The sequence below is a fragment of the Melanostigma gelatinosum genome (assembly GCF_949748355.1).
Source record: "Melanostigma gelatinosum genome assembly, chromosome: 11".
In the NCBI taxonomy this organism is placed as follows: domain Eukaryota; kingdom Metazoa; phylum Chordata; class Actinopteri; order Perciformes; family Zoarcidae; genus Melanostigma; species Melanostigma gelatinosum.
In genome coordinates this window covers 26,882,092-26,909,650 of record NC_136644.1, presented here as the reverse complement: position 1 = coordinate 26,909,650, position 27,559 = coordinate 26,882,092, and the positions used below count along the sequence as shown (strand labels likewise).

At 48.5% G+C, this 27,559-nt stretch overlaps 1 protein-coding gene across 3 annotated transcripts in view; it reads right to left on the bottom strand.

Annotated features, from left to right (window-relative positions):
- The window catches only part of mgat3b (beta-1,4-mannosyl-glycoprotein 4-beta-N-acetylglucosaminyltransferase b), a 39,518-nt gene extending 16,203 nt beyond the window's left edge, over positions 1-23,315 (bottom strand). The window contains exon 1 of one of the 3 annotated variants that reach the window (XM_079279159.1): positions 23,196-23,315. Coding sequence is in view for 1 of the 3 variants with exons in the window: in XM_079279157.1 (XP_079135283.1) it covers positions 9,393-9,478 (86 nt within the window). In the remaining 2 variants the exon portion in view is untranslated. Of the gene's footprint in view, positions 1-9,392; positions 9,484-18,310; positions 19,027-23,195 lie in introns of those variants that run through there. The other 2 variants (XM_079279158.1, XM_079279157.1) reach the window with 2 other exon arrangements.
- Between the last annotated feature and the right edge of the window lie 4,244 nt (positions 23,316-27,559).

Below are 27,559 nucleotides of genomic sequence, written 5' to 3'. Positions count from 1 at the left end.
TCCTGCTGATCTGCCCACACAAATACACCCCCCCCCCACACACACACACACACTGTTCAATCCCCCTCGCTGACACCTCATTCTTCTCCTGCAGCCTGTTTTCTCTCCGTCTCCATCTTCTTTTAAAATGAAGTTTGCTGACATTGAAGCTGCCACCGCTGCAGAGCCGAGCGCTCAGAGCGCTGCGAGGCGTTCTTCCGTTATTTGAATGAGAAATCAGCGACGGCGCGAGCGCGACAGGTATGCGTTGTGAGCTGGAGGCTGTGATACGAGCTGCAGCACATTGTTTGTATTAACACGGCGACACGCAATGATGATTTGAAGTTCAGTCGTGAACTTGACACACAGAAACCAAAGGAGCAAAAGCATCAACGCTCTCCAGCAGGACAGACTTCAGCTTCCAGCAGAGCACAGAGTGAGAACAGACACCGAGGGAACGAGTGCGTTGACCCGATTTGACCAATTAAAGAAATACCGATCTGGCCGCTACCTGGTTGTTGAGCTAAATGAAGTCACATGGACACCAAACCCGACGGACACCGAGACCAATAAGGGATTTATTTCCCTCTCTCAAGAAAATAGAACAAGCAGCCAGTGAGCTGCTCCTCCCGTCTCTCTGGAGGCCAACGTGAGGAGGACACTCATTGACCCGTGTGGACAGCGAGTTCACGGTTGCAGCACCTTTTGGCTGCTGCTATTGATCGACAGCAGCAACAGATTAAGGAAACACACAAAGACAAACACGCTACGGGAACACGGCATCGCACGCCGCTGCACAACTCCCATCGAGCGGCAGCGGGGTCTCATTCAGTTCCTGTAAATTCAGCAACATCTGTCCGCTCCTCTTCATCTCATTCAATCAGCCACACACACACACACACACACACACACACACACACACACACACACACACACACACACACACACACACACACACACACACACACACACACACACACACACACACACACACACACACACACACACACACACACACACACACACACACACAGGGCCTGTTAGTGGTGTCAAGCCTTCCTCTTGTGACGGCGAGGCTCAGAGCGCCGGTTGCCTGTTTTGCATACAGATGTGCAGCTGGGACCGAAGACTCAGCGCGTCTTTAATGAACCGAGAGTTTCTGCACGAGTCCCGGGGACCTGCTTTCACGACGGACCGGCGTTCTTTGAGAAGCAAGTCCAACACTCGACACTGTGCTTCACAGCTGCCGAGGAACTCCAACGACTCACAGGCGTCTTCCGTTCCAGACACTTAAAGGGTAACTCTGGTGTTTCTCGGGCTCTATTTTCTCCGGTCGGGGGACAACAGTTTCTGAAATAGTTTTGATTGTTGAGGCAACTCCTCACCGTCAATGTACGTCCACTAAAAGTTGCTTGTTCCTGCCACTGACCGGCTCAGAGTCTGACAACATTATGGAAATAATTATGGAAAGGGTTTTATTTGGCCGGCGGCGAAATAAAAGCCTTTTTGTTTTCCATTTGTTGTCACGTGCGAGAGGAGCGGCGGTGTTGTCGGAGTGTGTTGTGTTGTAGAACACAGACGTATAGCTCAGTGTTGTCTGAAAAGAGTTCCACTGTCAACGATGGCAGATTCCAGAAGGCAGGTCTCACCCAGCATTCTCAGCTGAGCCTACAAAACATAATGCCCCCAATTTGATTTGTAGCGTAAACTGTCACGTGATGCTGAACTTCTATCGATAAAACAAACAAAAAAACGTTTTGTTGGATATCATGCGGAGCGCTTTATGAGGATACGATGCCTTGAGACGCAGTAACAGAGACGGATGGAGGTGAAGGTGATCGTTATGATGTCGATGCTTCAAAGGACAGAACGCTGCTTTAACATTTCCCATGAAAACAGTAAAGTTAAAGATGGAAGAGAGGAAACGTCAGCTGTTGGGAACTTCATCTAAAAATGAAAGAAGAGTTGAGCTTCTGGGAAAATGTCTTTTCTGTCTGAACACAGTGACGTACAGTTTGAACAGGAATCCAGAATTCAAGAAGGAATCTCTCGGCTTTTCCAGACGTTTAAAGATCACAACGTCCGCCTCGATGGTCTCTGCACCGTCGACACCACAACTGTCTGCAGCACATGTACCGCTGTGCAGTGGACAGATTGGGAGCAGAATGAACTTCATTTCCTGGATCGCTTCCGTTTCAATCATCCGACTGTAAAACAGCCTCGGCTCCCCGGCAGCACAGACGTAAACACAAGACTCCTCTGACCTTAAAGGCGTCGTGGTGAAGACGAGGAAGGGGAAGAAGGTGGATTTCCTTAATGAGGGTAATTACAGAAGCAAAGGTGACGAGGTCGGTCTGCCGCCGTCGGGAACGTCGGTCGGGTATATGTCGACGTGCGAGGCCGCATTGTGTCGTCAACTTGCCGTGAATTAAGTTTCCCGTCAGAGGACAAAAGAAAGTCTTGAACCGAAAACCAGAACAACAGATTCCTCAATGAAAGCAGAAGACGTGACGCAGTCCCTCCGGGTAGACCGCGAGACAATGCGAACACAAACACAGCAGCTGTACGCTCCAGCAGATGAAGAGGACCATTGAGGAGCACAAACAGCCTCTTGTCCTGAATAAATGCTGCATTATGTCCCCGAAACAGCGAGTCCGTCTCAGGCCAGTCGGAGACTCACTGACGAGGCGGGAGGTCAGAGGAAAGCTCCACGAGAGCCGAGCGGGAACGTTGGGCCGTGAACACACTTCCTGCTCGGAAAAACACGAACGCCGTGTTTTTGAGAACGTTGGCATCAACCACTGAAAAACAAATTGATTCTCGTGACATCTCCGGACCACAGATACAGTCAGCTGTTATATAAACCAACAGCTTCTGGTTCACACATCGCAACAATCACAGCTTCACTACAATGTTCAAATGAAAGCAAAACCCAATTGTACAAACGTAGAACCTTCTTTTAACCCCTTCCATCACGATCGAACCCAACGAAACAGCGCTGTGACGGTCAGTCTGAGACGCAATGAGAAAATGATGAGCACAACCTCTGCAACACAGGACCGAGTGCCCCCGAGCAAGGCACCTAAAAACAGTCCTACTGAAGCAGCTGATGGTTCCAATCCCGCAGACTTCTGCATTTCAGCGAGACGTTCCAAATATAATCTCATGGCCTCTGGTGATCATGGGATACTTTTTTCTTCTTTGTGGGTTTTTGGACTTTGCTCATGAGTTTCTCAGAAATAATTCATTCAGCGTAAAAAAAAGCATAAAGAACGACTGAAACCAAAAACGTGCGCGTTATGTTCTCATCGTTGCCAATCAGAGCAGTAAACACCTGTGACCTGTGACTACCTGTCCCTGAATGAATCCTGATCGCTTCCCACAGCAGTGAGTGTATTCAGAATGCAGATATGAAAAGTCTTTGGGTTTTCTTCTGACCGTTCCTTCCTTTAGGTTTTTCGTCGACAAAACGATTTCTTCCTCAGGAGGAAGTCTCATCTCAGATCCTCAGATCTAGAAACAACGACCACCAAAGCAGTGAACAATGATGCGTGTGTGTGTGTGTGTGTGTGTGTGTGTGTGGGGGGGGGTTATTAACACTTCTACCTGTCCTCGGGCTTTCATCTCCCGCTGCCTGATGGGTATTCCTGCCGTGTTTTTACTGCGCGTCACTTCCACTGATTGCACCGTGCAGAACGAGAGGAACCAGATATAGAAGTGTCAGAGCGCGCGTGTGTGTGTGTGTGTGTGTGTGTGTGTGTGTGTGTGTGTGAAGGCAGATCTAACAGCATGTGTGTACACAACAAACAGCCAACATAGAGTGTGTGCGCGTGTGTGTTCTTCGTCCTCAGAAACACTCAGCAGTCTCTTCTGCTCACAGTCGTCAGACGAGAGCTTCTGGTTTGCACTTGGAACTAAACGGGAACAAGCTGAGCTTTGTGTTCACAAGATGGCTGCAACAGCAACATTCAGCAGGAGACAGAAGGGTGTTAAGTGCTGGCCTCTTGATGTTTTCACTCACTGTGTAACCTCGAATGCTTCACAACGACCCACGCAGCGGGCAGCCTGCCACAGCTGACACGCATCACACCCACCAGCAGCCCGGAGCCGTCAACCCTCCGGACCTGCACGTCTTTGGACCGTCGGCAGGAAGACGGAGAACCCCGGAGGGAACCCGCGCTGACACGGGGAGAACATGCAAACTCCAGTCAGAAGGGCCGTCCGGCCCGGGAATCGAACCCCGGCCCCTCCTGCCGGGAGGCGACAGCGCTAGCGCTACGATCATATCCAGAGCAAGACTTACAAATCTGCATACAAATAATGTTTTCACCCTTTTCCGTCCTATAAAACATGTAAGATATGTATTAAAGGAGCCGCTGGTCTCCATTGAGCAACGTGGCCGATGTACGTTGAGTTTCATCAACAGAAGAACACATCTCAGCAGACGGTCTGCTGGAGATGACGTCATAGTTCAACAGCAGGAGGTTATGAGGGTTCATTCATTTCACTGCATGATCATCATTGAGGTAACGTGCACTTTGTGCTTCGTGTGAAGCTAAAGTTTGCACTCTTTGTCTGATCCGGCAAAAAAAAAGAAAAAAAGTCGTGTCTTCACCTGTAAAACGCTTCTTAGAGAACAAGACCGCTGTTGATGAAAGTACAGTGCTGCTCATTGTGTGTGTGTGTGTGTGTGTGTGTGTGTGTGTGTGAGTGCGCATTGGCTCGCCACTCTGTCTCCAAGATAGTGTTGTTGGAACACAATGAAGCCCATTCAACTCTGCAGCCAGAATAGTGCTGCATCACAGTCTAACGCACACACACACACACACACACACACACACACACACACACACACACACACACACACACACACACACACACACACACACACACACACACACACACACACACACACACACACACAGTGAAGCGTCTCTGGATGGTCAGTCCGTTGATGTGACACCGGTGTCGGTGTCAGCGTGGGTCACAGTGACGACGGCCCTTTCTCACGTAAACTCAGCGTTCTGTGTGAAAGCTGCACGTTGAGCTCACACAGGAGCCCATCGCTTCCCCCGGGATGGATGCCGACGCATCGTTTCACACGCTAATGACACGTTATCGCGCTGTAATCCCCCGTGACAGCGCGACGCATGGACACGTTAGGCTCTTCATGTGAAGAGGTTAACCCTCTGAACCCCGAGCCGCTCAGGGCTGCTTCTCTCTGTGAAGTCTCGATGAAACACAACCATCGTGAGTACAAGTAGAGAACCAGAACGACACCGTTATGAGGACATCAATCATGAGAGAAGTTACATTTCTTTGATCATTTCTTTTACAGAAATTAGAAAACGATGGAGTCTAAATATCCAACATTTCTCAAAGTGCTCACAAGTTACAAGTGAAAGAAAAGGAGTCCCTCGCTGCATTGTAGTCACATGACTGTCTCAGGTGAATCGATCATGACGTCATAGTTTCTCACTTTAATGTTTTACACAACCAGGTTAAAGTGAAGGCTTTATTAGAGGACGTTATGAAGAATAAAATGTTTTTCTGATGAACTATAAACATGAATCTTCTGCTCTTTCTGACGGAAGCGTTTGACACACGATGTGTTCAAGGACCGTCGTACAGATAAGAGCCGACCACACCGGCGGCGGTTTCTTTCCCAGCTGCTGGCCTGTGACGGACCGCGTGGTTAAAGTCGAGTCTGCTGCACACTCGACTGAGAGCACGAGCGAGTTCAAGAGGCCCAACGAGCCAACCGTCCGGTTCAAGGCTGAGCCGCTAACGTCGGCTGAGGAGGTCAACGCAGATCTACTGCAACACTCGCAAACAATAACCAACTTCAGTTCCACGCGATCCAACATTCACAGACTGAAGTCGCGTCGAGCTCGTAATCGCGCCTTAAATACGACCGTCGGCCGTATTCATGTCGAAGACGATCCTCAACGGCCGCTGACGACGTGCACACGAGGCGTGTGAGACGGACCTGGTGCCTCACACGCACCTTCAGTGTGTGCGTGTGTGTGACCTAGAGGCTACAGAAACAAGACAAAATGTCTCCAACACACCTGATCTGTCACCTTTTGTTACACTCCGTCCCTCCTAGATAATAGCATGCACGGCTCAGTCACACCCATTCAGCTCTCTACCCCCCCCCCTATAACCCCCCTGGTTATATCCATAACCACGTATCCGTCTCCTGCTGTGAGCTCTGTGCGGTATTGACCTCCTCTGGACGGTGCGTGCTGCGCTTTGGATCAACATTCAAATGAACGAATGATTTTGGCGCTTGTGTATTCTTGTTTTTTAGGAAATCCTAGAACCAGAACGTGGTTCCTGTGTTCCAGTGAGAAGACCATGAAGTGTGACTGAAAGCTCTGGAATACAAAGAAAATGAATACAAATACATGTAAACTAAATAATCATCCAAATGTGATAATATTTACAAACCACCAGCACACACACACACGCACACGCACACGCACACACACACACACACACACACACACACACACAGCTGTTCTGAGTTTGACGCAGACTCGTCTCGTGCGTCGTGTCTCCTCTGAACAAACGTTTTTGGCTGCGCGATGGTGCAGAACGTGCAGCGTGACCTCCGTCTCTCCCAGCGACGGCTCTACAGGTTGGTCACGTGGAGCGTGAAGATCAACGGATGCACAGATTGTGACTGAGATCCAGTAAAGAAAAGACAAACAGATAGTTGGATGTCAGAAGAGGATCTCTTTAAACATCCGTCTGTGTTGTTGTTGCAGCTGCATTGTGAACAAACAGAAGTGATGTGATTGAATCGTTTCAAAATAAAAGTTCACCTCTTACAGGAAGCTCAGTCAGGTTTATTAAACACAACTACTTTGTCAGCTGTAATGAAAGATGGTGAAATACTTAGTTAGGGCTCGAAGAAGATCATTGTTTGGGCTCAAATTCAATTCAATATATTGTTGTGTTGCCCAAAATCACAAATCCTCCTCCGAGGACTCCGTCCACATCCTCTGACCCTCACATGGGGACAGCAGGTACCGAAGGACCCCAGCAGGTACCGAAGAACCCCAGCAGGTACCGAAGGACCCCAGCAGGTACCAAAGAACCCCAGCAGGTACCGAAGGACCCCAGCAGGTACCGAAGGACCCCAGCAGGTACCGAAGGACCCCAGCAGGTACCGAAAGACCCCAGCAGGTACCGAAGAACCCCAGCAGGTACCGAAGAACCCCAGCAGGTACCGAAGGACCCCAGCAGGTACCAAAGGACCCCAGCAGGTACCGAAGGACCCCAGCAGGTACCAAAGAACCCCAGCAGGTACCAAAGAACCCCAGCAGGTACCAAAGAACCCCAGCAGGTACCGAAGGACCCCAGCAGGTACCGAAGGACCCCAGCAGGTACCGAAGGACCCCAGCAGGTACCGAAAGACCCCAGCAGGTACCGAAGAACCCCAGCAGGTACCGAAGAACCCCAGCAGGTACCGAAGGACCCCAGCAGGTACCGAAAGACCCCAGCAGGTACCGAAGGACCCCAGCAGGTACCGAAGAACCCCAGCAGGTACCGAAGGACCCCAGCAGGTACCGAAGAACCCCAGCAGGTACCGAAGGACCCCAGCAGGTACCGAAGGACCCCAGGAGGTACCGAAGAACCCCAGCAGGTACTGAAGAACCCCAGCAGGTACCGAAGAACCCCAGCAGGTACCGAAGAACCCACAAAGAGAAGTCTCCCCTCATCCGCCCGGTGTGTGATTCAGCAGTATTCATTCGTCCTTGATTCAATATTACGTGCATAACAAACTAAAAATGTTGGTCGGACATCTACATATTGCGTTATTCATTGCGAGTATCGCCACGGTGCCTGTTTTAGAATGTAGCAACAACAACTTATTCCTCCGGTCAGCGTGGAACGAACTGCTTCCCGATGACAGAAAGTGCGTTTGCTCACCTGCAGAAAGCCACCGGATCTTTCCATCTACCGACGATGCCTCTGATCGCGTCCTGCCGTGCAGCGGATCCTACAAACTCTACTTCCTTTGTCGTTCACAGAACTCACGTTGAAGGCTAAATGTTGCCACACCGGGATTTCCCAGTTCTGTTGTTTTCTGAGAACGACGGGCGCTGGCATTGTGTGATGTCACGTAAGGATAGCGTTGACTGGTAATAAGCAGGGTGCTGCTGAAGACATGTTTTTATGAGCATGCTGGGTGTGCCCACATACCGCTGTGTGAGATATTCTGTTGTAAAAACAGAACCACTCCTACGCTTTTCTGTTCAGATCTGAGATAACAAACGGCCATATTTGACAGGCTGAGACACATTCATTTGTCGGCCTGTGATTGTCCCGTGGACTCTGGTCTTAAGCCCTCGTTTGCATACCTGCTTCCAGTCCGGCTGGACACGCCCTCTCTCACTCTCTCTGCCATCGTTTCCTGTCAGCGTTCTACACTGTCCAATAAAGGCCAAAAATAAACTTCCCCAACAGTATGTGAAAAATGCCTGCCACAAGGTCCCGGACCCCGAGAGAACCTTTCGGTCTCATGCAACCAACAGTCCAGACCCTGAAACTATTCAATGTACAGAATTCAATGTACAGAAACATAAAAGAACATCCTCACATCTGTGAAGCCGGTATGAGCAAATGTTTGGTGTTTTTTGCCAAACAAAGAAGTTGTTGACAATGTCTTTGTCCGTACACATTGTGTTCGTCTCGACCCTTGAACCACAGAGTTCATGCATCTGGCCTGAAGTCTCCGTGTGGACGAACGGCAGCAGAATACAAAAGCACCGCCGCCGCCATCGAGGCTTTCCTGTAATAAACAGCGTAATCAAGAGGGAGGAACTCCACCGAGATCCACCGAGGAGAGAACACACACACACACACACACTCACACTCACACACACACACACACACACACACACAGCTGGGTTTGTCTGGAGGGACCAGGGTGTAGTTGGATGCCTAAAAGAGGGGCTTTCCTGGGCAAACTGAGGTGAAGCCGAGCTTTTCCAGTTACTGCAGCCTCCTGAGGCAGTGTGTGTGTGTGTGTCCCCACGTACAGCTATCTTTGTGAGGACCAAGGAGAAAGCGAGGACATTTTGGCCGGTCCTCACTTTGGGACAGCCCTCCAAAGGCCTGTTTGAGGGTTCAGACCTGGTTTTACGGTTCAGGTTAGAGGGTAGGGAATGCACTATGTCTATGAGTGTCCTCACACGGATAGAAGTACAAGGTTGTGTGTGTGTGTGTGTGTGTGTGTGTGTTCAGTAAGCTCTGGGCCACTTTCCCAGATGAGATTCTCTGCTGCGGGATAATCCAGATGAAAATGTCTCTCCTCTTCCTCTCGTTCTCTCCGTCCGTCTGGAGACAAACAGTTGGCGCCCCCCCTCCCCCTCCCCCTCCCCCCTTTGTTCCCGTCTCACCTCCCTCGCACTACCGGTGACAGACTCCTTAATGACGTCGGTATCGGAGAAGACCAGTTAACCCGACGGCCGTGCGTCATTATCATATTAATAAGACCGCCGAATCGACGAGCTGCTTTTGTTTTGTTGTTGAATGAATCACAACCTTCTTCTTCTTCTTCTGTCTCTAGCAACATGCTCGAGTGCCTGAATGCTGAGACTTTAATGCTGGTTAAAATGACAACATTCTCCCTCAGTCCCTCCCTGCGTCCTCCAGCTCTGACATACGCCGGTGCTTTCCTCTTTCTCCTCCTGAACACCGAGCTGGATGTGACGAGCCGTCTGCGTTTAGTGCTGCGCTGCTATTTTGAGCCACTTTCTCAGAGTCACTTTACACGCTGCAGGCTCGCAGGAGGCAATAAAACACCAGTGTTTCTGCCGCGAGTGTGTGTTGCATGGAGACGACCTTCAAGCCAACAACGGCTGCATGTTTAAAAACAACAACGACACAGAAGATGTCACCGGCTCAGGGGATCGTAGTAGCCGCTGTAATGTCACACTGACCTCCCGCCGTCTCCTCTTTTCTAGTTCCGACTGTAAATTCACTTAAAAGCATCATCAGATCTGCCTTAAACGCCATTTGCAGATGATTCTCTGCGTTTCCTTTCAACCAACTTGAAGTATTGGATTTGCAGCACGAGGACAGATCGTGTTACCGAGGTCGTCATCTCATCGGTCAGCGTCGGCAAATCTATGCATCGATCCAATATCTCGTTTACGCAACACAGGAACAACACGTGTCACTCGCTACCCGAGCGCCACTGCACACGTGCTAACTGGTACTACACACCTGTGGTTCAACATTATTGTGCAGCCTATATTGTCTTTCTCTGCTAATGCCACAAAATGAACAACAAATGTGTGTTTAAATCAGCAGGAGGAGCGCTAGTGAACGTTAGCCGTTAGCAGCAGAGTCCTGCTTGGCTAAATAACGGCGCTAACAGCTAACGCTAACGGGGGTTGTATTGCGTTACTTTGTGATGCGTTCAGGCTCTGTTCATTCAAAATGAGTATTGTGCAAACGTAAAATATAACATCGAGTAAAATATAGAACTGTATTTAACACGACCCTCGATACTTCAACTGTTGAACGCTGCAAACACACAGACTAAACACTCAAAGAGAGATCTACGTATCCGTCTTTGAACCCAGGCACGAGGCACACAACCCCCCCCATACATTGTGAGGCAGTGGTACGGCCCGACAGCGAAGCCTCAATAAACACATGCTGGGTCGAGCACAGGTCGGGCCCCTTTCTGTCCCTGCCAGCTGGGTGTCCCGAGGTCTCCACGGCGGGGACACGACTGTAAGGTGACACTGAGGTGACCGAGAGAGGGGGAGGGGAAAGAGAGCGCAGGGGAAATCAGAGAGGCAGACTTCTATTTCTGCCTGCTGGTGAAGGCGGCTTGGCTGTCGACACAGTGTGTGTGTGTGTGTGTGTGTGTGTCGGGGGGGTCACAGAGGGAGACACTGCCTTATTTTTTAAAAGCTAAACTCTCCGTCCACGCCTGAAAACGAATATCACACGACTATACTATCAGGACATGCTGGTGCCGGAGTAAACAGGAAGTAGAACAGAGTATTATTTTTCAAACTTAGTGTTCTCTCTCTCTCTCTCTCTCTCTCTCGCTCTCGCTCTCGCTCTCGCTCTCTCTCTCTCTCTCTCTCTCTCTCAAATGATCACTTACACATCAAAGTTTGACTACGTTGTGGGTGAAGCGATGTCGCGTCTCTGGCTCGTTCCCTCGGCGGCGGCGTTGTTCTCGTAGCTCTGCTGGAGGCTGAAGTCCGTCCTGCTGCTTCACAATAGTTGTGCAGAACAAAATAAGCGTTAACGAGAAAAGGAAAGTCCTCAAACTGTGACTTCAAATGAGCAGCTGCTCCCTCGGCACGTCGGCAGCAGTAGAATTATGAACAGCTGCTAGCGAAGAGGTCAGCGACGCCTGTAATCTGTTATCTACGTTGAATTAACCTGATAGTCGATTGATAATCAAGGCTGCTGTTGATGAATCAGAGAAGGACACTTGATTGTGTCTCACCGTCACCGTCACAACTGATGAGACACAATCAAGTCGTGGACGTCATCCTTTCTGCCCGTCCACACTGCGAGATACATAAAAACGCCGTCGGTGGCGTTTTTCAAATGTCTCCGTCTTACGGACTCTCTAAACTCCGGAGTAGTTTGGACGCTGACCGTGAACGTAGCTGAAGACGTGCGTTTTAAAACGGACAGGTAGAGGTGTGGGCGTAGCCTCAGACGAGGGGAGCGTCCTCCTCCAAACAGCAGCAGCGAGTGCGCGTCATCCACCGACACATGCAGCAGCACTCGGTCTGACCCGCCTGAGCAGAAATCCAGACTTCATTATCACAATAGTGTCTCACACACCCCGAGTGTGTGAGACACTGAGTGGGACTAACTGCACTGAGGACCACGCTGCTGTTGCAACATCTCAACCAACAAAGTCCACCGTCTCCGTGTCTTTACGAGATCCTGGTTAAACGGTTTTCTCTGAAATGGCGGCGATAGTGATCTTTACAGACCGGCAGATGGGCAAAGTCACGGTGAGAGCAGAAGACGATGAATGCTGCTGTAAGAAGCACGAGCAGCTCAACAGCTAGCAGCGATCAGACAACGAAGGAATCGCTTCTAAACGAGCTGAACCCCACAACCCGCCAGCACCTTTCTCCTTCAACAATCAGCAAAACCACACCACAAAAAACACTTCAGAGAAACTATGAAGTCATGATTCACCTGAGACCAACAGTCATGTGACAAGAAACTAGAGAAACTTTGACTGAACTACAGGAAGTGAACACAGAGAGGAGAGGAGAGAGAATAGGAGAGAGGAGAGGAGAGAGGAGAGAGGAGGAGAGGAGGCTTGAAGTAAGTAAGTAAGTAAGTCGTTCAATATTTATAGCACGTAAACTCCTATTTTTTGGTGACACTTGGAAACATGTTGGAAATATAGATTCCATTCTTTGCCAATATTTGTAAAATAAATTATCAAAGAAATTGAATTTGCGTTTTTTATAAACAGTTTGTCTTCGTTCGGTTTGGGTTAAAATAAATACAGAAGTGGCGTGATGAAACATTACGTTACATGTCTATCACACGAGGAACAAACTGCGTTTGCTTCTGTATCTTTTATACGTCCTCGTTCATGATAACGTGCATAAGATATGAAATGACTTCATGTCCACGAATCACAGCGCAGTCATCTTGTTTTACACATAACTACGAACGCTGGAGGAGACCAGCCGGTCGAACCGGACCCCTCAAAGAGACGATCCTCTAAAATAAATCCAGCATTGTATTTGCTGTTTAATCTTAATTCAGAGATCAAATAAAAGAGGACACGCTGCGAATAGCTCCAGAGGCTCAACGTGGCGTCACAATCCGCTTCACAGCTCGTCCAGGACGGCGAGTCTCATCATCTCCGTGTTCACCGTCTGCAGCACCACGTGAGCTCCGCAGTCAAAGTAGCACGGCGCGGCCTTTCATGTGCCGAGCTCTGGGACGATATTTATATCTCTGCAGCCCGCCGTGGTGACAGCGGGTTAGTGACGGGGGGGTCGGAGCCATCAAACGCCCTCCGACCGGCTAATGAGAGCTCTGAACCTCCAGAGCCCAAGTTTCAGATCCTGCGTTGTAGTTTCTTCCCCCGGTCTTTAAACACAACACAGGATCTGCAGCATGCGTGGGCCGAGAGGGGGGAGAGGGGGGGGGGGTGTTATGATGAAGATGTGTGTACAATGTGTGTGTGTGTGTATGAAGTGTGTCGGCGGAGAGGAACAGAGGTGGATAACTCTACTGGAAGAGTCAAGTGAAAAGAATTACACTGCATATATATATGAGCGAGAGCGAGAGCGGTCAAGAAGGAACGAGACGTTTGACTGTGTGTCAGATTGTCTCTCCAGGAAGAGAGTGTGTCCCTGATGCTCTGTGTCCCTGATGCTCTGTGTCCCTGATGTTCTGTGTCCCTGATGCTCTGTGTCCCTGATGCTCTGTGTCCCTGATGCTCTGTGTCCCTGCAGGCCTCTTTAGTGCTCCATCCACTGAAGAGGTAATGATGCACAGAGATCAACAAAAGAACTACAGCCACGTGTTTTTCTGTGATGTTGCACATTGACTGCGAGATCACCGGGGTGACGCGAGATCACCGGGGTGACGCGAGATCACCGGGGTGACGCGAGATCACCGGGGTGACGCGAGATCACCGGGGTGACGCCTCCGTGTCTCAGCGCTCACGACCGGACAGGAAGTAACACGAGCTGCTGGGACGAACTCGGCCTCCCGCAGCGTTCAGCTCCAATTTCTGCAGCCAGCGCTGCTCCCCGTGGAGATGCAGGGAATCCAGAATGACGGCAACTGTGATCCATCAGCGCTTTTACATTTACTGGAGGACGATGCCGCTGCTGCAGCGTTTTAAGACTCAACGGCGTCTGCTGGCCGAGGCTCTCAGTCCTCCGAGCTACAAAGTGCATCCTGAGAGCAGACGCGTAGTTTGAGCTGCTGGACCGAGATGTTTCCGACTTCACCGTCTGTGCTCTGGAGGGACGTTTGAATTAAAGGGGATTTAAAAAGCATTTGTGTTCTTCTGTGTGTTCGACTGAATTAATGCGGTGAAACGTACCTACGTCTTGTGTTTGAAGCATGAAGGAAGAGTCGACTTTGTTGTGTTTTTGTGGCTGATTTAAATGCTCTCTGCCACATTGTTTAAAACAAACCAAGGTTTGCAAACTAAAGTCACTGATTCTCAGCTAGCTTCCCTCATTTGGTAGATACATTGATTTCTAACAAAGAAAGAGGAGGAAACTCTCAGGCCGTTCAGTAGGAAATCAGTGCGCTTTGATTACAAGACGTGAAGTCACAGTCAGCAACTGATCTCCAAGTTCACCAAGTCTTTTGGAGGGAAAGCCAGCAAGGACAGGATGAAGAGGAAGAGGAAGAGGCTGCTGATCTCTGCGATGTTACCCGGCGAGCCTCTCGTTCCTCGGCGGTGAGAAGAAGCAGCGAGGGGAGGAAGACCGGCGCGTGACAAAGAATAAGAAACGTGAAAGGTGTGAAGCTGCTGCAGCCGGCGGTCCGTTAACCAGATTAGAGGCATTTTGTCTTTCCGTTGTCATCGGACGAGGCGACGTCAGCTCGAAAAGACGAGAGAAACGAGCCTGTGACCGGGACAGAGACATCCGTCTGATTAAAACGTTATGACCACAGCTGATGGTGCCACGCTGCCTCTCGTCCTCGTGGGGAAACACAGAAAAACAGAAGCTGTGATGTTCACAATGCAGCCAAGAGTTCCACACGAGATCTATAGAAGTAGCTTCTGCTAAGCTAACCGGCTGAGGGCCAACATCTTCTCTCCCTTGATAAATAAAAAGAGGCAACACGTTCACAGACATGCATGCTTGATGAGATTATTCGGATAAATTTGAGTTAGCGTGTGCTTGTTATCAATTTAGAAGACGTAACTGTTTCATCAGGATACGATTCTACTGGAATATATATATATATATATATATATATATATATATATATATATATATATATATATGATGACATATGGATTATCATATTTAATATCCAGCCGACATTATTCGAGCTTCACAGTCACGAGAACAAAGTGAATAAACACGTTTCCTCACATGGAGCGATTGTAATTTCTCGTTTGTTTTACACTCGGCATCGCTTCTTCTTTCTCTTTTGTTTACTGTTTTTCTTCTCAACATGTTTTTTGTGCATTAAAGACGTGTTTACGCGTCAGGCCGATGAAGCAGATTGAAAGTGAAACTGAAGGAGAGCGAGAGGAATCACACGGGAGTGTTCTGAATCAACTCTGACAGAACAGTTGAGGAGCTCGGGAGGATCTCTGGAGTCCAGACTCATCACATCCCTCCGTCCTTCTCTCTGTTCTCTCCATGTTCATTCTTCCTCCTGCAGACCTTTTTAAACGATGAATACGTCAGAAAGTGGGCGAGATATGAAGGAGCTACAAGTCCCCCGACGATCATCTCTGTTCTGAGTTCATGAACACGGCGTCTAACACCAGGACACGTTTCTCTCTGTGTTCTGTGCACGTCACTGGTCCTCAGGGAGCTTCCGATGGTTGGGCGGTACATTGACGTTGGATTTTCTCTGGAGTTCACGCGCTGCAGGATGTCAGACGTCTCACAACAGGCCTGCTTTCACGGTCCTTTCTTACATTCTCACTTCTTACTCAAATCAACATGTTTCACTTGGAAAAAGACGTGAGGCCTCAGTTTCTCCGTGACGGGAGTTTTACAACGGACGTTACAAACAGTCCAGAGGCTGAGAGCCGGTGCTCCGGTTCAACCAGTGACCGTGTTAACTGGTGACTCGTAGTGACGGCAGCTGTTGGAAACACCAACAGAACACACGTAGAAGCCTTCAATCATTTCTAAATATCGGTGTTAATTATCTACCAAACATCACTCATCAGGCACTACGAGCGTCCACGGACGCATTCGGCTGAGTCGCCAGTTAACACGGTCACTGGTTAAACTGGAACACCTGAACTGCTCGTGATCCTGATCCGTGTTCTGAAGAACGCGAGTCGATTCTGACCTCCGAACATGTAACAACCAGACGTTTTGATGCCGGTAACGGTTTTAACTCGACGTCTGAGACAAAACACGGTTTATCTGCCCTGAGCCCTGCTGCTCACAGCATCCATATGCATGTAATACAGCTGTGTTCAGTCCAGATGTGGCGTCTAAAACCCTCAGAAGCACCCCCCCCCCACCAGCCCCCTGTCTCTCAGCATCATCATCACTGTGGAGTGAAAAGGCCAGCCTCCCCATGAGACGTGGTCTTTGTTGATGTCGGTCGTCGAACCCTCTGAAGCCGTGAAGTGAGAGGACCGGAGCAGTGAAGTGTATACTTCCTGCTTCCAGCTCACATTCTTTCCCTCTCTGCTCTCTGTACAGCCTGGCAGGTACAGATACAAGTCCAACGTTTCTGTCCAAACAAAGTTAAAACTAACAAAACCCACGCTGCCAGTCCTCTGGGTTCAACTGGACTCTAATCCAGAGCGGTGCGTCTCCTACACAGAGCGATCCTCTGATAATTAGCTCTACCGGACGTCTGCATCTTTAAAAACCTGATCCATCCGGAGGGCCCACACTGAGCGCGCTCACCGGCGAGGACTTGTTTCACACATTCACAGCCGGGAGCTGCCAAGTCCAGCTCAGCTCAACGAGGACAATACAAACAGAAGCAGTGCAAAAAGTAGTGCTCTCTGCCCTCAACTGGCCGTCAGGGATCCGCTCACCGGCGCCCTCGTTACTCAAACCCACCCGGGGCCCCGGATCCATACCGACCCCGAAGCCGCGGTGGCGCTGGGATTTTGGAATTTGGGTTCGACTAGATGCACACTGAAGACATCGGCTCAGATGACTCGGATGTGAGGTGACGTGTAGCGGGGCTTTCCTGAACACCACGGAACGGGTCGAAAACGGGCCATCGAGATGGGAATCGAACCATTTCCTTTTTTAATGTTACACGCTCTGCCTTAAGTCCTGTACCGTCCAGCACATGGACTCGTTCGGCGATTATGAGACAGAAATGTAACCGTAGTTTTGTATCTCTTTGTGATATGTTGGTGTCTCTTTGTATCTTGTTGCTTTATGTCTCTTTGTAGCTGTTTTGTGTCTTTTTGTGAAGGCTTTCCATCTCCTAGTTTCTGTTTTGTATCTATTTTTGGTCCCGTCATATCTATCGAAGTGGTATTGTATTGTGTCTTTGTGGTCATTTCTGTCTCTCTGTAGTCGTTTTGTATTTCTTTACATCTCTTTGTAGCCGTTTTGCGTCCCTGGCATCGGTTTTGTATTTCTTTGTAGCTGTTTTGTGTTTCTCTGTTGTTTTGTATCTCTTTGTATCTCGTTGCTATTCCTTTACGTCTCTTTGTAGCGGTTTTGTATCTCTCGGTAGTTGTTTTGTATCTCTCTGCAGTTGTTTTGTATCTCTCGGTAGTTGTTTTGTATCTCTCTGTAGCGGTTTTGTATCTCTCTGTAGTTGTTTTGTGTCTCTCTGTAGTTGTTTTGTATCTCTCTGTAGTTGTTTTGTATCTCTCTGTAGTTGTTTTGTATCTCTCTGTAGTTGTTTTGTGTCTCTCTGTAGTTGTTTTGTATCTCTCTGTAGTTGTTTTGTATCTCTCGGTAGTTGTTTTGTATCTCTCTGTAGTTGTTTTGTGTTTCTCTGTAGTTGTTTTGTATCTCTCTGTAGTTGTTTTGTGTCTCTCTGTAGTTGTTTTGTATCTCTCTGTAGTTGTTTTGTATCTCTCTGTAGTTGTTTTGTGTTTCTCTGTAGTTGTTTTGTATCTCTCTGTAGTTGTTTTGTGTTTCTCTGTAGTTGTTTTGTATCTCTCTATAGTTGTTTTGTGTTTCTCTGTAGTTGTTTTGTGTCTCTCTGTAGTTGTTTTGTATCTCGTTGCTATTCCTTTACGTCTCTTTGTGGTAGTTTGGCGTCTCTTTCGGTGACCGCCTCATGTCTTGTGTCTGTTCAGTAATCATCCATGGTTCCTGGTAAACTCTCTCATAAGAATAATAATCTCACATGTCGCCGTCCAACACCGGACCGGATAGAATCATGAGACGGCACAAACTCTTTCAACCATCTCCAATTTCATGAGAAGCAACTTCATCAACCTCTCACACACACACACACACACACACACACACACACACACACACACACACACACACACACACACACACACACACACACACACTCCCCCCATTACATTGCAGTCTTGAACTGTATGTGTAATGGCAGGGGGCTTCACGTCACAAGCCTTGCTGCCCCCCCCCCCCCCCCCCCCATATCCCGGAATAAAACACAGCGGAGCATCTCGTCTTACCCATCTGAGCCTGTGTCGGATGTCTTTCAGAGGTTCATGGTGGATGAGAGCCCTGCTGGTCCGGGTCTAGTCTGCTGGGTTTTGCTGCAGATGCCGCGCTGCCATCGCCCTGGTGATGCCTGGAGTCTCGGTGATAACCGGGGGCCCGGGTCTCTCTCTCTCTAGCCGGGTTACTCCTCTCCAGTCATCTCGCAGTGTCGGACCCCCCCACCCCCGTTCTGTTCCGGTTTTATCCACCGAATCGGTTGCAACGATGATCGTCCCGAGCGGGACCTGCAGGCGGATCCCGTCGGTGTCGGTGATGGCTCAGCCTCCTCCTCTCCGTGTCCTCCGGTTCCTCCTCCGACGGACCGAGCTCAGCTTCGTCCACACGAGATTTTAAAAACAAAAAGAGAGAAAAAAAACCTCCGCGCTGCTTGCGTTGCGCAAAAAGGATGCGCCAAACGGCGCAGACGAGGATGGAGATGGAGAGATGAGGGGTCGGCGGCGGCGGACGGGGAGGGGGGTGTGTGATCGCCGCTTTCTGCCGTTTCTATTCGCCGTTTTTCTGTCGTGTTTACGACCCGCTGTCGCCTCCTCCCTCCTCCTCTTTCTCTCTCCCTCGCCGCGGTGCGTCTCCCTCTCTTCCGCGCTGCGCTCTGCACCCGGTGTGTGTGACGCCTTTTCCGCTCGCAAGAAAACAAGACCGCCCCTCCCGCTCCCGTCTCTCCGTTACTTCTTCTTCTTCATCATCCTCGCTCCCTTTCGATCTGCGATCACACATGCATGAAGGAGGAGACGACGAGCGTGCGTGTTTTGGGGGAAAACGAAGGCGATGGAAGGAGGAGCCCCGAAAGCAGAGAGCTCCTCCCCGTTATGCTGCTGATCAGAGCAGAACGAGGGGGGGGGCAGCCATCATTGAGAGGGGAGATAGAGGGGGGGGGCAGCCATCATTGAGAGGGGAGATAGAGGGGGGGAGGGGGGGGGGGCACTCATCATTGAGAGGGGAGATAGAGGGGGGGGGGGCACCCATCATTGAGAGGGGAGATAGAGGGGGGGAGGGGGGGGGCACCCATCATTGAGAGGGGAGATAGAGGGGGGGAGGGGGGGGCACCTATCATTGAGAGGGGAGATAGAGGGGGGGGGGCACCCATCATTGAGAGGGGAGATAGAGGGGGGGGGGGGCACCCATCATTGAGAGGGGAGATAGAGGGGGGGATGGGGGGGGGCACCCATCATTGAGAGGGGAGATAGAGGGGGGGGGGCACCCATCATTGAGAGGGGAGATAGAGGGGGGGAGGGGGGGGGCACCCATCATTGAGAGGGGAGATAGAGGGGGGGAGGGGGGGGGGCACCCATCATTGAGAGGGGAGATAGAGGGGGGGAGGGGGGGGGCACCCATCATTGAGAGGGGAGATAGAGGGGGGGAGGGGGGGGGCACCCATCATTGTTCACCGCTGTCGCTCAGAGGAGTAACAGCATGAATCAGGGAGACGATCGGCCTGTTGACCTCGTGGAACGATTCATGTGCGACAACAGAAGAGATATTGTTGTAGCGTCATTTGTGCTCTCTGTTTAAGACGGAGCATCAGGTTACAGAGTCTGGCCTGCAGCGCTTCACTCATGTGAACAAGAACTCAGGTGCTCGTTATTTGGCAGCAGTGATACAGAGGAGACTTAACACCGGTGTGTGTGTGTGTGCGTGTGTGTGTGTGTGTGTGTGTGTTCGGTGAAGCCTGTTACTTATACAGTAAATACAGCTGGACGAGAAGATCTCCTTCCTCATCTTCACAATGCCTTTTTTTATTATGAAATATTGATATCAGCCTGGCGGCACATGCAGTCTGCAGAACTTTGCTCTAACAGGCCGAGAACCTGCTGCATGAAACCAACTAACAACCAAATACATTAAATATATAATATTTGTTCACAGCAGCGTCGTGGACATTACTGACGTCAAACCAGCTCATACTTTGGTGTCAAATGAGCAGATCAACATTTGTAATTACAAAATGTATCTGGTCCAGAAACATGTAACTAAAACAAAAGTTTAAAAGAAATCTAAAAGCTGTTTTTATTTCTGATGAGCAGAGAATCTGAATGAAACAGCGACACCCTGACAAAAGTAAATACGGACGAACCTGAACATTTGAAACCTTTAATGCAAAACAAACCACATGGAGGCTTTGAATGAAATTTAAACCGATTATTGGAGACGGGCACCAAACAGCAGCTTCTGTCTCCACGTATGAAACCCGAACTGCTCAAGAAGAAACGCACGCACGCGCACGCACACACACACACGCACGCGCACACACACACACGCACCCGCACACACACACGCACACACACACACGCACACGCACACACGTCTCAGATGACACTGCAGATATGCTGCTTCACGGAGGACTTTGATGGCTGAAGCGGCATCGTTGGCCGCAGCTTTCAGAGCTTCCCTCAGATAACATTCCAGAGTGACGAGACAGAAAAGTGGAGCCGGAGACGGAGCGTCCGACTGAACCGCAGGCGAGTTTAGAGAAGACGTGGAAAAGAAGCAGCCGATAATACGCCGTGTGTTTCATCAGGACGATGAACGGGAAAGATTCATCTTTAAAGAGGAACGGATCAACTTTTGGGGAAATGTGCTTCTTTGCTGAGATTTAGATGAGAAGGTCAATAAGGCCGGAGCCTGGAGACGCTGAGTGTGGGAGACATTTCATGCTAGTATTTAGTTATTATATATATATATATATGTATATATATATGTTATATACACGAGTAGGCAGGTACAGGACCAGCATGCACCAGGTTTTTATTAGAGCAGGAGAAGCAGCGACAGGATTCTCTTTGTCATTTCTTCGCTCGTTTATAATTCTGAACGGACAATGAACTCGTCTGTCTGCATGAAGCACAAACCCGCGGTGCGTCAGTGGCCCTTTCATTCATGTTTGCTTTTGCTTTTTGTCTGAGACAAACGGCCGCTGCACTGAGGTTAGCGTGGAGACTGGAAACAGTGACCCAACCCAACATATCAGGGCTCACTAATAGGTGGGACGCGGCCCGGTTCATGTGGATGCTTTATGCGGACCCGGACCTAAAACTGATGATTCATGAATTCTAACAGAGCGCTTCTATTTTGACCGGCACAGCACTAACCACATGCGTTGTACTTCATATATGCGTTGTACTTCATATATGCGTTGTACTTTGTGTATTCCTATAAGCGTCGCAACTCCAGTGACACTTGCACACACGGGAGAGAGACCCAACAGCCAGAGACGTTATTTCACATTGTTCTCTAAGAGGAATGTGACCTGAGACACCAGAGAGATAAGAGTCTTCAACCAGGAATGGACAGACTGGTTTGAAACCACAATGTCTCACATGTTGAGAGAATGTGAAGCGTCACTGCGAGACAAAGAGCGACTCTTTTGAGCAAACGCACCCACTCACATCTCATATGAAGGTACAACAAATGGGCAGACGTTAATACAGCTGTTGGCTACTTCAATATATATTTATATATATATATATATATTTATATATATATATATATATATATATATATTTATATATATATATATATATATATATATATATTTATTTATCATAGAACAAGTTAAGACGTTATTTGGTGTTGCGGACCTTTGGCTGAGTAAGTTCTCTCCAATTGGACCTCACTGAACTTTAATTGAATACCTCTGCAACATATTAATACATTCTCTCGTTACAGCGCCCGAAACTCCAGAAAGTCACAACAGATTTGCACGGATAAAAAAAACTAAAAACAGATCAAAGTGTAACTTCCTCCCGAGGTCTGGGTCCACCTGCTGCACAGTTTATAAAAAATGCAAAAATAAATAGCGGAAAGATGAAACCACGCCCACTTTAACAGCTGCAGCGACTTTAATACAGCCAGCGAGAAGCTGAGGGCCACCATGCAGAATCTGTATCGAGCTTCCTATTAATATCTATGAGAAGATATTTAGATATCATCCAGGAAGAGACTCTGGATTTCAACTGGAACCCCCTGAGGGATTGGCCATCACCTCCAGTCTTGATGCTAAGCTAACCGCTAACTGACTTCAGCTTCATATCAAAAACAGACGCGAGGCTCTTTTGTGTAAATCGAAGGGGACGGGCGGATGGATACTTTGATACATGGCGTCAACCGCCGGACACGTTGAGCTGGTGTCACGTGACTCGTCACCATCAAACATGTGATCGACCGGCAGGAAGGAGCCGATCAACACAAACACAGAAAGATGCAACAAACAACCTCATATTCAACATCAACAGCACACCATGAACGTTAAGAGGCATATTATTGAACCAAGACTATTTATTTCACACAAACATTTTCATGTCATTGTACCGATATCTCATTTAGTCATAAATGTGTTGTCGTTCAAAGTTTTCGGTCATTTTTCGAACAGTTCAAACTGTTCTCATGAGCAGCGTTAGACAGGAGGAGTATTGCTGATACGCATGAATAACTTCCTGTTTCTGTAGAATGTATAAAAAGATCCTCGTAAGCAATAAAACATGTGAGTGAAGAAACACTTCCTACTTTTGGACACGTGTTTCTCTCCACCGCCGCCTTTAAACACGAAAACACAAAAACAAGCTCCACGTCTGACCACACACACACACACACACGTAGAATAAAAGTACTCCAGCTGTGTCTACGCTCAGAGACTAAAGGTCACACTCTCACACACACACTCACTCACACTCACACACACACACACATATACACACACACACACACACTCTCTCACACACACACACACACACACATATACACACACACATATACACACACACACACACACACACACACACACACACACACACACACACACACACACACACACACACACACACACACCTCGTGTGTCTTTACCTCTCAGATCTTCTTTACTCTGTTATTCCGACGTGGAGGGATCCAGGTGAACGACACACAGCTGCGACACTGACGAGCCATCAACAGGTGACGAGAGCCAGGTGAGCGTGAGCCCAACAGCCCACCCTCCAACACAGCAGGTATGCCGCCCTCATTGGTTGTGTCTCCAGGATGGACACACCCACAGAGTGGCCGGTCCACGCTGCGGTGCAGCTGCAGCGCTGACTAACAACAGAAAAAGCTGAGATTATAATCATTCACTTCCTGTCACTTCCTGTTCACACTTCTTGCTTTTATTTGCAGAAAGAAGATGATCAAGAAAAGCTGTTCAGTGTGTTGCACAACATACGACACCAGAGAGACCTGAGACCAGAGACCAGAGAGACCAGAGACCTGAGAGACCAGAGAGACCAGAGACCAGGGAGACCAGAGACCTGAGAGACCAGGGAGACCAGAGAGACCAGAGACCAGGGAGACAGGCAGTTTAAACCAGGACGTCTCACATGTCCAGAGACCGTGAAGCGTCACTACGAGACAAAGAGCTCTTTTGAGCAACAGCACCCACTCACATCTGAAATGAAGTCACAGAAAATAAAGGATCTGGGCACAAATATCCGACCCGGAGGCACACAGGAGGAGCAGGTCTAGCTCCACATCACCATCTGATGGACGGACTGAGGAGCTCTGCTTAAAACACAGCAGTCATCACTTTATCCGACTTATCATTTCTGAGTTTATCCCTCGGTGTCATTGGAGGGACGCGTTGAAAACACACGAGGCTCTCGCCGGACGTAAATAAATACAATCTAACTCTCAGGACTTTATTCCTCCAGACCGCAGCGATGGTACATTGGGTTTACTCAAAGTACTGCACCGTTCAGAGGTACCTGGTACTTCTTCTCCAGACTCAGATCTTGCACTTTTTACAGTATTTGAGAGTAACCGGTTACGTTTTAATATCAAGATCAAACATAGAATACATGTGATTGGTGAGGATCATATTGGGAAAACAATATGAAATATGGGCGTGAATATAAAACAAACACGCCCATGAGACACGATGAAAGAGACGAAAGAACAATGTGAGGGAAGAGAACAATGTGAGGGGAGAGAACAATGTGAGGGGAGAGAACAATGTGAGGGGAGAGAACAATGTGAGGGGAGAGAACAATGTGAGACGAAAGAACAATGTGAGACGAAAGAACAATGTGAGACGAAAGAACAATGTGAGGGGAGAGAACAATGTGAGGGGAGAGAACAATGTGAGGGGAGAGAACAATGTGAGGGGAGAGAACAATGTGAGGGGAGAGAACAATGTGAGGGGAGAGAACAACGTGAGGGGAGAGAACAACGTGAGACGAAAGAACAACGTGAGACGAAAGAACAACGTGAGACGAAAGAACAACGTGAGACGAAAGAACAATGTGAGGGGAGAGAACAATGTGAGGGGAGAGAACAATGTGAGGGGAGAGAACAATGTGAGGGGAGAGAACAATGTGAGACGAAAGAACAATGTGAGAAGAAAGAACAATGTGAGACGAAAGAACAATGTGAGGGGAGAGAACAATGTGAGGGGAGAGAACAATGTGAGGGGAGAGAACAAGGTGAGACGAAAGAACAATGTGAGACGAAAGAACAATGTGAGACGAAAGAACAATGTGAGGGGAGAGAACAATGTGAGACGAAAGAACAATGTGAGACGAAAGAACAATGTGAGACGAAAGAACAATGTGAGGGGAGAGAACAATGTGAGGGGAGAGAACAATGTGAGGGGAGAGAACAATGTGAGGGGAGAGAACAATGTGAGACGAAAGAACAATGTGAGACGAAAGAACAATGTGAGACGAAAGAACAATGTGAGGGGAGAGAACAATGTGAGGGGAGAGAACAATGTGAGGGGAGAGAACAATGTGAGACGAAAGAACAATGTGAGACGAAAGAACAATGTGAGACGAAAGAACAATGTGAGGGGAGAGAACAATGTGAGGGGAGAGAACAATGTGAGGGGAGAGAACAAGGTGAGACGAAAGAACAATGTGAGACGAAAGAACAATGTGAGGGGAGAGAACAATGTGAGGGGAGAGAACAATGTGAGGGGAGAGAACAAGGTGAGACGAAAGAACAATGTGAGACGAAAGAACAATGTGAGACGAAAGAACAATGTGAGACGAAAGAACAATGTGAGACGAAAGAACAATGTGAGGGGAGAGAACAATGTGAGGGGAGAGAACAATGTGAGACGAAAGAACAATGTGAGACGAAAGAACAATGTGAGACGAAAGAACAATGTGAGGGGAGAGAACAATGTGAGGGGAGAGAACAATGTGAGGGGAGAGAACAATGTGAGGGGAGAGAACAATGTGAGGGGAGAGAACAATGTGAGGGGAGAGAACAATGTGAGGGAAGAGAACAATGTGAGGGGAGAGAACAATGTGAGGGGAGAGAACAATGTGAGGGGAGAGAACAATGTGAGGGGAGAGAACAATGTGAGGGGAGAGAACAACGTGAGACGAAAGAACAACGTGAGACGAAAGAACAACGTGAGACGAAAGAACAATGTGAGACGAAAGAACAATGTGAGACGAAAGAACAATGTGAGGGGAGAGAACAATGTGAGGGGAGAGAACAATGTGAGACGAAAGAACAATGTGAGACGAAAGAACAATGTGAGACGAAAGAACAATGTGAGACGAAAGAACAATGTGAGACGAAAGAACAAGGTGAGACGAAAGAACAATGTGAGACGAAAGAACAATGTGAGACGAAAGAACAATGTGAGGGGAGAGAACAATGTGAGGGGAGAGAACAATGTGAGGGGAGAGAACAAGGTGAGACGAAAGAACAAGGTGAGACGAAAGAACAATGTGAGACGAAAGAACAATGTGAGGGGAGAGAACAATGTGAGACGAAAGAACAATGTGAGACGAAAGAACAATGTGAGACGAAAGAACAATGTGAGGGGAGAGAACAATGTGAGGGGAGAGAACAATGTGAGGGGAGAGAACAAGGTGAGACGAAAGAACAATGTGAGACGAAAGAACAATGTGAGACGAAAGAACAATGTGAGACGAAAGAACAATGTGAGGGGAGAGAACAATGTGAGGGGAGAGAACAATGTGAGGGGAGAGAACAAGGTGTGACGAAAGAACAATGTGAGACGAAAGAACAATGTGAGGGGAGAGAACAATGTGAGGGGAGAGAACAATGTGAGACGAAAGAACAATGTGAGACGAAAGAACAATGTGAGACGAAAGAACAATGTGAGACGAAAGAACAATGTGAGACGAAAGAACAATGTGAGGGGAGAGAACAAGGTGAGACGAAAGAACAATGTGAGACGAAAGAACAATGTGAGACGAAAGAACAATGTGAGGGGAGAGAACAATGTGAGGGGAGAGAACAATGTGAGGGGAGAGAACAAGGTGAGACGAAAGAACAATGTGAGACGAAAGAACAATGTGAGACGAAAGAACAATGTGAGGGGAGAGAACAATGTGAGGGGAGAGAACAATGTGAGGGGAGAGAACAATGTGAGGGGAGAGAACAATGTGAGACGAAAGAACAATGTGAGACGAAAGAACAATGTGAGACGAAAGAACAAGGTGAGGGAAGAGAACAAGGTGAGGGGAGAGAACAATGTGAGGGGAGAGAACAATGTGAGGGGAGAGAACAATGTGAGGGGAGAGAACAATGTGAGGGGAGAGAACAATGTGAGACGAAAGAACAATGTGAGACGAGAGAACAATGTGAGGGGAGAGAACAATGTGAGGGGAGAGAACAATGTGAGGGGAGAGAACAATGTGAGACGAAAGAACAATGTGAGACGAAAGAACAATGTGAGACGAAAGAACAATGTGAGACGAAAGAACAATGTGAGACGAAAGAACAAGGTGAGGGAAGAGAACAAGGTGAGGGGAGAGAACAATGTGAGGGGAGAGAACAATGTGAGGGGAGAGAACAATGTGAGGGGAGAGAACAATGTGAGGGGAGAGAACAATGTGAGACGAAAGAACAATGTGAGACGAAAGAACAATGTGAGGGGAGAGAACAAGGTGTGACGAAAGAACAATGTGAGACGAAAGAACAATGTGAGGGGAGAGAACAATGTGAGACGAAAGAACAATGTGAGACGAAAGAACAATGTGAGACGAAAGAACAATGTGAGACGAAAGAACAATGTGAGACGAAAGAACAATGTGAGGGGAGAGAACAATGTGAGGGGAGAGAACAAGGTGAGACGAAAGAACAATGTGAGACGAAAGAACAATGTGAGACGAAAGAACAATGTGAGGGGAGAGAACAATGTGAGGGGAGAGAACAATGTGAGGGGAGAGAACAATGTGAGGGGAGAGAACAATGTGAGA